The sequence below is a fragment of the Macrobrachium rosenbergii genome, chromosome 10, assembly GCF_040412425.1.
Source record: "Macrobrachium rosenbergii isolate ZJJX-2024 chromosome 10, ASM4041242v1, whole genome shotgun sequence".
Classification (NCBI taxonomy): domain Eukaryota; kingdom Metazoa; phylum Arthropoda; class Malacostraca; order Decapoda; family Palaemonidae; genus Macrobrachium; species Macrobrachium rosenbergii.
Window position 1 is genome coordinate 70,337,648 of NC_089750.1, and position 16,602 is coordinate 70,354,249.

General features: G+C 34.7%; 3 protein-coding genes across 3 annotated transcripts in view; 1 reads left to right on the forward strand and 2 right to left on the reverse strand.

The window, feature by feature from the left end:
• The window catches only part of LOC136842825 (kinetochore protein Spc25-like), a 517,729-nt gene that overhangs the window by 74,626 nt on the left and 426,501 nt on the right, over nucleotides 1–16,602 (forward strand). The gene's annotated exons all lie outside the window — the stretch shown is intronic.
• LOC136842818 (cuticle protein 7-like) lies at nucleotides 7,720–9,871 on the reverse strand. The gene is made up of 3 exons (XM_067110683.1): nucleotides 9,847–9,871; nucleotides 9,587–9,700; nucleotides 7,720–8,091 (listed from the first exon to the last, which is right to left on the reverse strand). The coding sequence occupies exons 1-3, from the start codon at nucleotides 9,856–9,858 to the stop codon at nucleotides 7,747–7,749; spliced, it is 471 nt and encodes a 156-aa protein (XP_066966784.1). The 5' UTR covers nucleotides 9,859–9,871; the 3' UTR covers nucleotides 7,720–7,746.
• LOC136842819 (pro-resilin-like) lies at nucleotides 13,245–14,244 on the reverse strand. Its single transcript, XM_067110684.1, has 2 exons — nucleotides 14,131–14,244; nucleotides 13,245–13,675 (listed from the first exon to the last, which is right to left on the reverse strand). The coding sequence occupies exons 1-2, from the start codon at nucleotides 14,155–14,157 to the stop codon at nucleotides 13,304–13,306; spliced, it is 399 nt and encodes a 132-aa protein (XP_066966785.1). The 5' UTR covers nucleotides 14,158–14,244; the 3' UTR covers nucleotides 13,245–13,303.

The following is a 16,602-nucleotide window of genomic DNA, read 5'->3' on the forward strand; positions in this document are numbered from 1 at the left end:
TATGTGAAGGCTGCGTTGGTGCTGTGGTGTCGGCGGTATAAGGAGCGGCGGCGGCGGCGGTTATAGCTCTTTTTGGCGGTCGTGGAAGGGCGACATCTGGGAAACCACGTTATTGATACTCTTGCGAGTCTCATAATCACAGGGGGATGTCGTTAAGTTTCCTTAAAAGTACACGGTTGGGGGATGTGACGTCATTTGGATGCTTTGGTTTTTTTTTTTTTTTTTTTTTTTGTCTTTTCAAATTTTCCTGTCTTATTGTCTTTTTAGGTTATTATTAATAGTTTTTTTTTTCTCGAGGGTCTAAATTTCGTAAGGTTTGAGGTATTGTTTACTTATTCCGACGTATAGATTTAAAGCCACGCAAGTATATATAGGTTTGCTTACGCCTGCAAATACAGTACATACCCTATATACTGTATATATTGGCTATATATATGTATATATATATTATATATGCATATATTTAAATATATATGCATATATTTAAATATATATAAAATTATATATGTATATATATATATATATATATATATATATATATATATATATATATGTATATGTATATATATATATATATATATATATATATTTATATATGCATATATTTAAATATATATATATGTATATATATATATTTATATTATATATATATATATATTTAAATATATATATATATATATATATATATATATATATAATTATATAATAATTCTCCCAGATAGCTGCCTGCCTCTGTCCAGATGCAAATTAGTCCAGGCATGGAAGTTTTCCCGTTTTCCTGAGGAATTTGATGGAGTGCATTACATTCTGCAACGTCATCGGCTTCCAAGCCAAATTGTATGTAAATGTTTTCCAACTCCGAACTGTAAATCCGTGAAATCAGAAGGAAAAATAACGCATGCGTACATAAAGATGGACCACCCAAAATCCATGTGTCCGATTCATTAATATAAGTTTTGTGTCTATTACTTAATCTTATCGAAACATTAATTTAAATAGAAGCCATATCGTATATTTCGTATATTTTGTAAACGCAGCCCGCTTCAGTGGGAGTTGTTCTAATATATTCTTCTGTTTAAATGATCGGAGGAGTTACAACATAGAATATTATGTTAAAAAAATTTCAAAGGAAAAGAAATAGTTTGCACTCTTGAATTGTGATCGTATTGTTCATATTTAATTATAGCCGTTTTTCCATTTACACATTTACATTATTAAGTATACTATTGATAATGAGCTTGTCTCTGTGCAGTAGTTACTTCACTAATATAAGCAATATTGCAACATTTTCATATAGCCTATATCTGTGTATGTATGTATGTATGTATATATATGTATATATATATATATATATATATATATATATATATATATATATATATATATATATATATATATATAATCACATATATGTATATATATATATATATATATATTATATATATCATATATATATATATATTTGTATATCACATATATGTGTATATATATATATATGCATATATTTATATATATAATAATATATGTAAATATAAATTTGTATATATCCACATATATTATCATATATATACATTATATATATATATCTGAGTTAATAAATAGCCCACCTAGTTCTTCATTGGAGGGATGGGTAGAGCTTTCGGCTGGCACGCTGTTGGCCCAGCGTTCGACTCTCCAAGCGGCCCATGAAGAATTAGAGGAAATGATTTCTGGTGATGGAAATTCATTTCTCGTCATAATGTGGTTCGGATTCCTCAATAAGCTGTAGGTCCCGTTGCTAGATAACCAGTTGGTTCATAGCGACGTAAAAATAAATTTAATCTAATCCTTCGGGCCAGCCCTAGGAGAGCTGTTAACCAGCTCAAGTGGTCTGGTTAAACTAAGATATACTTAATAGCCCACCTATGACCGCCCAAATATTTCGGAGTTTCCTTCTACTTAAACCCAGCAGTTTCTCTCAGCCTTGGCGGGAGACGAACGCGCTGGAGCCACCGAAGAGAAAAATGACCATTCAAATTCCTATTTACTGTCTTCAGAGAACTCGTAAATTACGTCGTCAAGTTCTTTATCGCTCATTATCCGCCGTTTACTCGCAACTCGTAGTAGCTTTGTGTGTTGAATCACCAGTGTCAAAGTTAAACTTTCATTTTTATATTTCGTCGGTTTTTGGAAATGTAGGTGTGCCGTTTAGGATTTCTATTCGGGGGCGGGGGGGTTGCGTATAAATGAAAGCATTTTGTAGTCGCCGTGGGAATTTTTACCTATATTCAAGTCAAATTTAACATGCGTGTACATTAATATATGCAAATAAGCGCGCGCACGCACACACACACACACACACACACACACACATATACATATATATATATATATATATATATATATATATATATATATATATATATATATATATATATATATATATGAATGTCTTTTCCTGTAATACCACAGTGTAATATGAATATAAAAAGGCCCATAAAACGCTATTTAAAAACGATGCAACCATATATTTCGGGCACTTGCTTCTGTGCCCCTGTTCATTGGGGCACAGAAGCAAGTGCCCGAAAATATATGGTTGCAACGTTTAAATAGTGTTTTATGGACCTTTTATATTCATATATATATATATATATATATATATATATATATATATATATATATATATATATGTATATGTATATGTATATATATATGATCTCTTGTTCATTTTTTTTTCCTTTCCTATTTTCCTTAAGGACACCGAAGAGCGTTTATGGTTTTCTTATAAAAAGATCCTTTTTTTTTTTTTAAATATAATTCCTTTTCATTCTCGTGTGTTCGGATTGTTTATGATTGGTGAATCAAACTGAAATTTTCTCTCTGTTGTTTTGATAATCTCATTCCCGTATTATAGATAATGGAAAACTGTTTACCAAGAAGCTTCATAGTCCTCGGATAATGATTCGCGTTTAGTTTTCTGTAAAAGAAAACTATCGAGATGGCTTTGTCTGTCCGTCTGCGCTTTTTCTGTCCGCCCTCAGATCTTAAAAACTACTGAGGCTAGAGGGCTGCAAATTGGTATGCTGATCGTCCACCCTCCAGTCAGTTTTCCGTTTCAGCGCTGAATGACCTCATAGGTCCCAGCGCTTGGCCTTTGTCCTAAATTCTATATTCATTTATACTGTCAATTTTCGTTTCAGCGCTGAATGACCTCGTACGTCTCAGCATTCGGCCTTTGGCCTAAGTTCTATATTCAGTTCTACTGTCAGTTTCCGTTTCAGCGCTGAATGACCTCACAGATCCCAGCGCTTGGCCTTGGCTAAATTCTACGTTGTTCCTCTATTCTCTAGTCAGTTACGACCGATAACAACAATTAATCTCAATTGCGTCTTTACATTTTTTATGGTAAAACTATACCTACGCCATTTCTTGTCAAGTCGCTTCTTTAGCTTGAAGAAACGCACTAAAAAGACATTAAACTACTTCCCAGCTAAACTTTTTTCACACGTTTTCCTCTCATTTACTTCCTCAGGTTTCTGTCGCGGGTTTTTTTTTTTTTTTTTTTGTCATGTATTCGCTAACCGTTTCCTGGTTTTTATTTGATCTTCAATACATTGTCTATACCGAAACCTTACAGTTAAGAATTCAGTCGGGTATTTTTCTGTTGCATTTAAAAAGTAGTCCGAGAATAATAATCAAGATGATTACTTCACCTTTAATGTTCCTATAGGTTTGTTGTCCGTATACAGTAAGATATATAGAGATTAGGCGCGTTTACGTAGGTATTTGCTTACTTAGAAGAAATTGTAACTGTTTGGTATGAATCAAAAAAATTTTTTTCACACACCACCCAATAACACAGCTTACGCACGCACGCGTACACACACACACCCACACACATATATATGACTGTGAAATATTTTCTGTTAAATCAAAATTCCATCAAGTATAAGGAAGCCCATAGAAACGCCAAAATGAGGAAAATAAAGGCTATATTTCAGAGACCAAACTCTCTCTCTTCTCAAGCAAATGGTGAACTTGCCTGAGGAGAGAGAGAGAGTTCGGTCTCTGAAATATAGCCTTTATTTTTCACATTTTGGCTTTTCTATGGGGTTCCCTTATATATATATATATATATATATATATATATATATATATATATATATATATATATATATATATATATATATATATATATAATGTGTATGTATGTATGTATGTGTGTGTCAAGCTACAGGTAAAGTGTTTGCATGCCCTGTGAACCAGGAGTTGGAGGGGGAGCGAGGGGGACATAAGTTTTACACCCAGCAGCACACACAGTGATTTAAACCATAAATAGATGCTTAACCCTGTCGCTTTAGGCAGGCAGACATTTCGTACAAAGTGCAAGACCCATTTTAGGTGACGGGGACATACCCCAGCTAGCTAGAACGCATTACGTTGCAGTAATATTGCGATAAGTTATTTCCATTTTTTTTTTCTGTTATGTGACGATACTTTGCGTAAATAGTTGTTTTGCGTTAATAATAATAATAATAATAATATAATAATAATAATAATAATAATAAATAATTAATATTATAATAATAATAAATATGATTATTATTATTATTATTATTATTATTATTATTATTATTATTATTATTATTATTATTATTATTATATAGTGAGATTTTAAAGGCTGTGAGGGCCAGGCTCGGATTAATCACGCCATTCAGTTGTAACATGCAACAAGTAATATGCATATTTTTGTTGTTGTTATGTGACGATACTTTATATAAATAGTTTTTGTGGTCAATAATAATATTAATAATAATAATAATAATAATAATAATAATAATAATAATAAAATACTCATAGTAGCATGAGTTTTCAAATCTGTCAAGAGATTGAAAAGGAGAATCGAACAGATTCCCGAAAGCTGTCTGTACAAATCTATATGTAAATATATTCACATTTACAGAGCTGTGGATTTGTTTCTCCAATAATAATAATAATAATAATAATAATAATAATAATAATAATAGGCAGGCTTTCAAGATTTTGAGGACCAGGCTCGGACTAATCACGCCATTCACTTGTAACATGCAACAAGTTGTATGCATATTTTTTTGTACTGTTATGTGACGGTGCTTTACGTAAACAGTTGTATTATTATTATTATTATTATTATTATTATTATTATTATTATTATTATTATTATTATTATTATTATTAGTATTATTATTATTATTATTATTATTATTATTATTATTATTATTATTATTATTATTATTATTATTATTATTATTATTCATGGGGGTCTTGATCAGTGCTGAATTATGATTGGCTTTGGGGGCCAGGCGTCTCAGCTTCATCACGGATAGCCAATCAAGGCATTATTAAAATTATTTTAGTTACAATAATTCATTTTATTAGCTTAACGAACATCAAGAACCAGAGATTTCATAAAGTTAGCTTATCGTAATGAACGACCTTTCGAGATGTTGCAATGCACAGTCATTCTTTTATAATGCTCTTTCCTTCTAGTTTTCGTCATATTATTCGAGTTAAAGGTTCCTTTCTTCAATTTACATAGAGCTGACGTTTTAGATTCTCATAGGGAGTTACCACCCTTATACTATTCTCCTTGCATTTTAATACATTTTGATCTATTTGTTAATTTTATTTATTTTTCCTTTTTTAATAAGTGAGATATCTTCTTCCTGTATTTCCCGTTACCTCCTCTTACTTCTTCCTAATAAACGCCAGATTCCTTGGGAGCTTGAATTTCAAATCAGTGGCCCATGTTGGCTTGTTCCATATAAATAGGGTTCATCTTTTGAGTAATAATAATAATAATAATAATAATAATAATAATAATAATAATAATAATAATAATAATAATAGGGCTCCTCTGAAGGATTTGTCCTAGACCCTCTAAATATCGTTCTGTGGTTTTTGGTTCTACTGTAGCTAAAATCTTTGAAACTGCTTGATGCTCACCTAATGACTTAAGATTTTAGTTTTTCTCTTATAATCAGTGTGAATCCCCAACGCAAGGACAACTATAATGCTCTCTCATATCCTTTCTTATAATTGTCATCTTCGAAAAGCAAATATCAGAGCTTCTGAGATAACTCTAAAGATGATTGGCATTTGCTTTACGTCAGGCCCTTTCAGCCAGAGTTCTTTTTTACAGCTCTCATCCTGATTTTACCCTGCTAATATATCTGAATTTTCTTATGTGGTCTTTGCCCTTATGTTATAGTTCATTATAGTTTTTCGCTGGGTGAGTGGGGTCCGTTCTCAGCTAGCACTCTGCTGGCTGCGAGCTCGAGTCTCCGACCGATCAATGAAGAATAAAAGGAATTTATTTCTGGTGATAGAAATTCATTTCTCGATATAATGTTGTTCGGATTCCACAATAAGCTGTAGGTCCCGTTGCTAGGTAACCAGTTGGTTCTTATCCACGTAAAATAAATCTAATCCTTCGGTCCAGCCCTAGGAGAGCTGTTAATCAGCTCAGTGGTCTGGTTAAACTAGGGTATACTTAACTTATAGTTCATTATTCTAGAAAGGCAAACTTCCTTTCCTATGGCGTTCCCCAGGACCTATTTTCTTCTCCATCCGTTTTTGTGGTTTTCATAAGTAGCTTCCTTTTAACTCTCTCTTGGCCTTAGAGCTCATATGCACAAAATTCTCTTATTCAGAAGTTATCCACCTTGCTGTCCCAGCATTCTTTGGCATTTCCTCTTCGTTTACCTTGTGAGATGCTGTTAATGTGGATATGGACAGAATTCTGGACTTGAGCCTGTGTTTTGATTTCCTGATAACCTTCTAAGAGAGAAGTCCCAGGTAGCTACTAACAGTAATCGCATTTGGGATTCGGACCGTCAACTAGTGAACAATTAGGGGAACGTTTTATCCAGTCAGCTACAGAAGTAAAAAAGGAAGAGGAAAAAGATATGCTCCAGCATATACCTGGATGGAATCATGTGCTGTGGCATATGATTCCATCCTTTATCCTTTCAGCTACAGAGGGCATACAAGGAAAACAGTCGTGTATGCCACTGTATATTCTTGGAGTCTTATAAAGAGACAATTCTACTCTGTATACTTTTCTTCCCTTTTGGCTGAGTGGGTAAAGTTGTTGAGTAATAGCATAGCCTCTTTATTTAGTCCCCACAGGGATTCAAGGCTTGTAGTGATAAGCGGATTCGAAATTCATTGGGGGTTTGGTAAGAGGTTATTGTTGCTCTTAAATTGTATATACATTTATGTATATATGTGTATTATATATATATATATGTATGTGTGTATATATATATATATATATATATATATATATATATATATATATATATATATATATATAGAGAGAGAGAGAGAGAGAGAGAGAGAGAGAGAGAGAGAGAGAGAGAGAGAGAGAGAAATGGAAGGCTTTGGATATTATCAGGACTTCTCAGGTGATCCGTAGACCAAATCAGATTAATTTCAATACTGCCTTTGACCTGCTCAGTCATAAGATGTAAGTTTGGAAGGCTGTATAACTAATCATTTACTGTTATTATTATTATTATTATTATTATTATTATTATTATTATTATTATTATTATTATTATTATTATTCTTTTGCTTTTAAAACTACCTGCAGAATGTTGTTCAATGTACTTTGATAGTCTAAAAGCAGTATGACTGTTATAATCATGCATATAAAATCATAGCTATGCTTTACTTTTATTAGAGAAACATAAATAACTTCCTATAATCTTTAAATAAAGTAACTTAATATTTCGGAGCCCCATAAGCAGGAGCCGGATGACCGTAAGCTGGGGTTGGGTGTCCATAAGCTGGGGTTGGGTGTCCATAAGCTGGGGTTGGGTGGTAGGAGGGCTTGGGGGCGTGGTAGGGAGCGGGTTCTGGGTATTTAGCTTCGCCCTCGTACCTGACCTCAGCCTGGTACCCCTTGTAGTGATCGGCGGTGTAGGTGACGATCTGAGTGCGACCGTCGGGGAGGAGGACGTGGTACTCGCCGGTCACGAGGTTCCCGTCGGAGTTGGACTTGTGACCGTAGTCTAGGCCCTTGTAGTGATCGTTGACGGTGTAGTCGAAGTTGAAAGGCATCCCCTTCTGAGGGAGTAAAGGTTTGTGAGCATTGATGCAGTTGATGAGGAAAAAATAACGGTTAGTTAAAACCCTGGGTGGTGGGGCTGAAGTATAAAATGGATCTTTATATGTTGAAATTTAATATTGACCTCTTGGGTACGTTGCCAGGTGTAGTATATACACTTTTGCAGTTGTGTGTATATGCACGTTTATGGATATTTTTTATTTTTTTACTTTTTTTTACACTGTAAAGGTTATATGTATATCCCAAATGCAAAGTTATCATTTTTGTATGGAGAATATCTGTTTTTGCCAAATGTCAGTTTTTACCACAGTTTTAACACCATTCTCTTATTTTATTTATTTAATTTATAAATTCATTGCCATAACTATTCATCCCAAACCAAATTCATTATAGCGCTGAGTAATCCCTCGGATTCCAGCGTTTGGCTTCAAGTCTCAGTTTCATATTCAATTCCATTACATCCCACTCCATTCCATTCCATTCCTATAAAATGTATCTTATCTTTTGCAAACCTCCTGACAGTTGCCATTCTCGTCTAACACACTGACACCTAGTGAATAATCCACATAACCCTGCTCCTGAATGCTCTGAATGCAAAGTAATGATAACATTTATACATTTATCGTGTGAGTGTCCAAAGTATAATCAGCAGCGAACATCAAGTTTTGGAAATAAACCGATGAGTGAAATTTTGTCAGCAACTTCAACATTTGAAATTAACCCAATGATAAAGTTTTTGAAAAATTGTAATTTGATTGACAATATCTAAATAAATGATATAAATAAAAACAAATCCTTCGGGCCAGCCCTGTGAGAGCTGATAATCAGCTCAGTGGTCTGGTAAAACTATTTTAATAATAATAATAATAATAATAATGATAATAATAATAATAGTGTATCTTTCAGGTGACATTCTTTTCATTCTAGAAAGTAAATAGGTTTTTAAACTAGTTAAAATAGATGCAGCATTGTCATCATAACTAACATTCTGCTGTGTATAGAGAGGAATGTTCAATAGAAATTTGCATCAAGAGTTGAATTTCCTCTCATGCAGTACTTGTCAACGGAAGTATAGCTAGGTATTTACATATGTAAAACTAATTTTAAAAACAAAACCAGTTAAAGGAAATATAACAAGTTGTGGTCACTATTAAAACAAATTTTAAGAAAAAGGCTATATAGATTTTTGAGCTTTCCTTGTTGCACATTTAGTGAAATCATGAAAAGAAACATGTCCACATTCTGCTGTACATGTAGAGGTATGTTTAAATCGATTTTACATCAAAAGTTGAATAGAAGAATAATGGATAGCAATTTGCATCAATAGCTGAATCTCCCCTTGTGCACTACGGTACTGGTTTATGGAATCGTAACAAGGTATATGCATTTTTAAGCTGGTTTTAAAAGCAAAGCTATGAAGGTGTTTAAACTAGTCTCTTACTGGACATTCAGAGAAATCGTAAATGGAAACTGGCAAGAAGAGTGGAACCTCACCTCATACTTGTCAGGGGCATGGTACGAAACGGGATGAGCAGGTGCTGGGTATCCGTAACCTGGCCTGTCGGGACGAGCCATTGCCACGGTTGCCAGACAGCACAAGAGGATTGCCTGAAATATTCAAATCCAAAAAGACATTTAACTTGAGCTCCCGCCTTCCAAAACACTGTGTCACCATTCTCTCAACAAACTGCACTCATATATCAGTTATTTTATCAACGAAAATATGCTAAAAAAGTATAGCTCTCGTGTCTCACCTTAGAGTTCATGATGCTCGCTTCAGAATGTGAAGAAGTTGAGGAATTCATTAGTATATATACTATTTACTCATGGTCAAGGAGTGTCTCCAGTCTTGGGCCACACCCATTAGTGTAGGTCGGTATCCTCTAATGTGGGATCTTTGGCCTCACCAGGCCTGCTGAACTTGAAAATAGCCAGCCACAAAATACTTTCGCTAATAGTCGCTGCTAAAATGTTGTTAGCTCGGTTTTGTTTATGCAAAAGGGAGTGAATTTTCCAGTTTGTCGCATAACTTGGACCGGTCGCATTTTTATTATGTGACTGTGGACTTAACTCGACATCTAGGGATATTTCAACGCAAATTATTTTAATAACAATCATTTCGTGATCAATCGCAAGTATAAAAATGCTTTTTTTATTCACATAAAAATATTTAAGTACAAGGTTTTTCTTAAACATTGTCAACACAGTTGCGAAGAAGATTGTCAGTGTTGGAATTTAAAAACTATTATGATTTATGAATCAGAAAATTATAGATTCTTCTTGAGTTTGAAAAGCATGGACGGAGTTTGTGTGGGATTTTGAAGTTTCAAATAACATTTCAATATTTTTCAATATTGGAGGGAAATTTGAAAAGCCTATTCATTGAGTGCGAGTGATGAGTTGACCGATAATTATATATATACAGTATATATATATATATATATATATATATATATATATATATATATATATATATATATATATATATATATATATAAATATATATGTATGTATATATGTGTGTGTGTGCGTGTATGTAAACAAAATTTATTTATGTAAATTAGTACGCGGACATTGCTCAAGCTGAAAAGTGGTGACAGATAGCTTAGAAATGTTCTTAATGAAGGCATGTTCGGCTTCATAAACTACCATGAGAATCTTTTAGGAAACGCTTATTAATATTTAAAATCTTTTGAATGATATTTAAAATCTTTTGAATTATATATATATATATATATATATATATATATATATATATATATATATATATATATATATATATATATATATGTATATATTATATGTATGTTTGGGTGTATGTATGTATGTATGTATTTAAGAGACAGTAAATTTTCACTACAGTGCTGATCATTTGACCAGTGAAATTGATCACTGTAGTCCTGAAAAATAAAAGCCATATATTTGTTTTTGGTCAGAGATTCCTTAAAAGCCAAAACAACTCCTATCTCGGCTTCTGTCTTTTGACAGCCAGCTTCTGTTGCGAAAAGTAACCATCTCGGATTTAATTACTTCTGTCTCAAATATTACCCAAACTTTCCTTGTTTACGCTTAAAATATTGATTTGACAAGCCTCAAACGTTAACAGGGGGAGAGCGTAGATTCAATTACAATGTCAAATCGAATTTTTGTTACGTGGACAGTTCTTTTATCAATGCTGGTTCTCTCTCTCTCTCTCTCTCTCTCTCTCTCTCTCTCTCTCTCTCTCTCTCTCTCTCTCTCTCTCTACTCTATGTATTCATTCTGTCAAACTGCATACTACATAATGTATATAATGATTCAGATGATTTTTTTTATATTAATACTCGTCTCCCACTCTGTCATATTTTTATCATTTTGCATCTCATCATAGTACTCTCTCTCTCTCTCTCTCTCTCTCTCTCTCTCTCTCTCTCTCTCTCTCTCTCTCTCTCTCTCTCTCTCTCTCTAAGCTACGTGTGCATTATGGGATTTGTCTAACTGCATACTACCTAATGTAATGTTCCAAATGATTTTTTTTATTAACACTTGTCTTCCACTCTTTCTCTCTCTCTCATATTTTTATTATTTTGCATCTCATCATAGTAGCCCTCTCTCTCTCTCTCTCTCTCTCTCTCTCTCTCTCTCTCTCTCTCTCTCTCTCTCTCTCTCTCTCTCTCTCTCTCTCTCTCGTGATTTCAAGCTTGTAACGCATATAACAAAATAACCGCGTCTGAAACTTAGCAGATAAACTGAAAATATGGCGTGTTGCATTCACATTCATCATTTTCACTTTCCTACATCTCTGGACAATTAATAGTGCATCTTGATATTGTCCAGTCTCACAGGTATTTACTCGAAACACATTATAAATTTCCGCATCGTCTTCTGCTTAATATAATTTTTAGTAGAAATACACTCACGAACGATGTAACAGAATTTACCCACCGAAGATCATTTTAAAAAGTTGTTATTATTTCGCCAAGTCTATATTCAACAAAATGGCACCTGAAAAAGAATGAAACGCATGACCTCAAAACACACTTAGCTTCCGTAATTGCGGAATTTAAGTATACAATTCCCCATTTTACCTTCCCCTAGGGCAACAGTACCATCTAAGTATAGGAAAAGCAAACAGGTATGGCTTCCAGTGTTCACTTACTTTGCTGAATGGAATGGAATGGAATATAGAGTTTAGGCGAACCAAGCGCTGGGACCTATGAGGTCATGCAATGCTGAAAGGAAAATTGGGAGTAAAAGGTTACAAAGGTGTAACAGGAGGAAAAGTTCGCAGTTGCACTATGAAATAATCGTTTGGTGAGGATGGATAGCAAGATGGAAGAAAGAGAATATGAAGTGAGGTACAGTTAAAGGTATGAAAGGGGTTGCCTACAGTTCACCCCGTGAGGGGTACATTGGTGAATGCTGAATTGGTAGCAGCGCCGGAGTTTATTTGTATTACAACAATATGAGAAGGCAGTTTGCCTGAGAATAGACAGTGGCCCTTTGATTTAGCAGATCTATATCATATTCACTCAGCCACAGGTGTAATGAAGGGAGAGGAAATATGTAAGTCACTGGATGTAATCTGGAATCATAGCAGATATACTGTAGCATAATCTGTAGTTTTACCAACTCTCCACCCCACCATCCGTGAGTAGACATATTTTATTTCAAAATATATGGAGAAGGACATCAAGGGCTACTTCTTTCGTGCCCTTTGTGAATGAATGGATATGTTGTTGACCTAACAAGTCACAGGCCAGCTTTTCAAATCACCAAAGTGACGGTTTCGCTTTATTATTATTATTAAGGTGTAATTTATTTTCTTTATTAAGAATTAAGGTGTGGTTTCCCTGAGTTGAAATTTTGAACGGTCACGCCTTTTATGAATTATCTTATAAACATTGATTTCCTTTTCTCTAACACATTCATGTTAAGTTGATGTTATAATATATATATATATATATATATATATATATATATATATATATATATATATATATATATATGTGTGTGTGTGTGTGTGTGTGTGTGTGTATGCATGAAAAAATGAAATTCAGTTAAAACCAAGTGGCCCAGCCTTTTTAAAAATGAAGTAAAAATACATTCAATACACGGTAAGTATATGGTGATACGTTCTTGGGTTTCTTAGGAATGGAAACATAGGTATCAGTTTACTGCATTAATTTATTGGTATTATAAATAGAAGTTTGCAATATTCCATAACCCAATTTAATAGGCAGGAGCTGGGTGTCCATTAACAGGGGCAGGATGGCCGTAGGATGGAGCTGGTGTCCCATAAGCTGGGGCAGGATGACCGTAGGATGGAGCTGGTGTCCCATAAGCTGGGGCAGGATGACCGTAGGATGGGGCAGGCTTGTAATGCCCTGGTTCTGGGTACTTGGCTTCGCCCTCGTAGGCGACTTCAGCCTGGTACCCCTTGTAGTGATCGGCGGTGTAAGTGACGATCTGAGTGCGACCGTCGGGGAGGAGGACGTGGTACTTGCCGGTCACCAGGTTCCCGTCGGAGTTGGAGTTGTGGCTATAGTCGAGCCCCTTGTAGTGGTCCTTGACTTCGTAGTTGAAGTCGAAAGGCATTCCCTTCTGTCATCGATAATTTTGATAAATCAGAGGGAGAATAATAATATCAAATATATATGTGTATGTGTATGTATGTATAAATGTGTGTATATATATATGTGTGTGTGTGCGCGTGTGTGTATATATATAACTGATTCACGAAGATATGGAACGTGAAGAATGTATAAATAAAGTGTGTCACGAAGGAAAAATGAAACAACGGGTGATTGTGTGTTTACGCACGGTCCTTTACCGTGATTTGTCGTTATTCATGTATAAATATATAAATATATATATGAAAATGTATAATTATATATATATATATATATATATAATTATACACATGCAAACATACATATGAAAACATGAAACTCATCCAAACCAAAGTGTCTTAGCCTTTTTAAAAATGAAGCAAAAGTATCTAATAACAGTAAACTGTAAATATTGAATGAATAGCCGCAAGGAAACGGCAACATTACCTCATATTTCTCATGGCCGTAGGACATTTTGTGATCGGGAGCAGAATATCCATACCCGTCGTGGACTGGTCTGTCAGGACGGGCAATGGCGCCAGCTACCAAGCAGCACAGGAAAAGTACCTGGAAGGGTAGATTTTGGTTTGAGTACTTATCCTGAAGTGTTGTTTGCTCTCTCTCTCTCTCTCTCTCTCTCTCTCTCTCTCTCTCTCTCTCAAGCGCACACACATACAATACGCACCGCAATCAAATCATTTTTCATCCTCAGAGGAGATGGGAATAACAGCTCTCTCTCTCTCTCTCTCTCTCTCTCTCTCTCTCTCTCTCTCTCTCTCTCTCTCTCTCATACATGCATTAAGCACTTCAATCAAATCAGTTATCCTCAGACGATGATGTGAGATGTGAGATTTAACAGCCGCCCCCCCCCCCTCTCTCTCTCTCTCTCTCTCTCTCTCTCTCTCTCTCTCTCTCTCATACATTCATGAAGCACTTCAATCAAATCAATTATCCTCAGACGATGATGTGGGATTTAACAGGCGCCATCTCTCTCTCTGTATGTGTGTGTGTGTGTGTGTGTAATGTTATATATAATATATATATATATATATATATATATATATATATATATATATATATATTATATAATATATATATATATATTGTGAACAGTTCTTGGTTGGCTTACACTGGTGTTCATGGCTGAAACTCTTGCAAATGATGAGGCTTGTTGGAGACACTATTGCATATATACCGCACATTCACGGCCACACGTCATTTTTTTATTGGTCTTAGGCCACACCCATTGCCACCTTTCGGTTCCTTTTCAGAGGCCAAATTAACATTTTATTGGTATACGAAAAGGACCACCGTCATTCTACAAAACGGTTATTAGTATAGGTACAACTTCACATCACACGGTGGAGTTGTAGTAGTGTAACAGATTGTATTGTTTTGTATTCCAAATATTAAACCGCGGATGTCTTTCAAAATCCAATTCATTCTTCCCTTTGGGCGTAAGTTATTCCCAAGGTATGGTGAATCCGACGTGAAGCGATATTTGTAGCCCGGTATTTGTGAATATATATGTCACACGTGTATAAGTGATAAAAATTCATATATATATAATTTATATATATATATATACATATATATATATAAATGTGTATATATAAATTTATATAAACACATATATATATATAAGATATATATATATACATACATACATACATACATACATACATACATACATACATATATATATACTGTATATATATACAGTATATACGGTGTTTCGAAATTAGAGCCCCGCCCCTCGACAGCATAAACTAAAATTGACATGGACAAAAACTAAAGTAATTCAGAACAGGCATTTATTTAAGTTTCTCTCTGAGTATTTAATATTTTGTGTGGACTCCATCTACCTGTACCACAGCCTGCATTCTTGAGGGGTATGATTTCAGCAAATCACAAAAAGCTGAGACTCAAACTCCATTTCAGCACTTTCACCTTTCTTCAGGTCGTCGAGGCTTGTTATACCATCATAGTTCACTGTGCACGCTTCAACACGATCCTTTAAGACACTAACAATGTTTTCACACACATTAAGGTCAGGGAGCTACTTGGAAATTCACTTGACGAGAAGAAATCGATACCACTGTTTCGAAGCAGCTCCTGTGTCTGAAGAGCCTTGAAACATGGTGCCTTATCATGCAAAAATGTGACTTCTTCAACAGATAACACATTTTCAGGATCTTTGAGGAAAGGAAATATCCACCAGTAAACACAGTTTCTCTGAAGTATTCGCCATTCCATGACTGTCCTTTTTCTTTGATGATCCACATTAACCGTTTGGCTGTGAAACAGAGAAAACTTCCCAAAATTCAGGAAATTTCACAACTTGGCGATAGCACACGTCATCGCTGATATCCTCCAACTTTGCAGCCCGAATGATGTCATTTTTATGATTTGGCTTCCTGACTGTAAATGAAGAATTCGTCTGATGCGGCAACATGGAGAAAGTCAGCTTCATCCCAATCTTTAAGAAATGAACCACAAAACCAAGCACAGTCTTCTCTCTGTTGCTGAGTGATGTTGGGCTTGATGATGACTTGAAATGACTTGATACCAGATTTTTTTCAACTCAAGATATACAGCACTATAACTTTTCTTTTTTCCCCTTTTTGTTTCTAGTTCAAGCACCAATTTACGTAAAGACTTTCTTGGTCTACCCACTGCCTCAGCTATGATGTCTTTTGACTCCTGAGAAAGGACTTCAGGCCTTCCAATATTCTCACTCTTGTCCCTATGACAGTCATATGGATTTTTGTTCCAGTTTCTTTTAACAAAGGAGTCATCTCTTTTAATGTATTTAGCTATTCAGAAACATAAAACGAAGGATGCGCCAGCATCCCTGGCCTCTTCTTTGGAGGGGTGGTAGAGCTTTCGACTGGCATGCTGTTGGCCCAGCGTTCGACT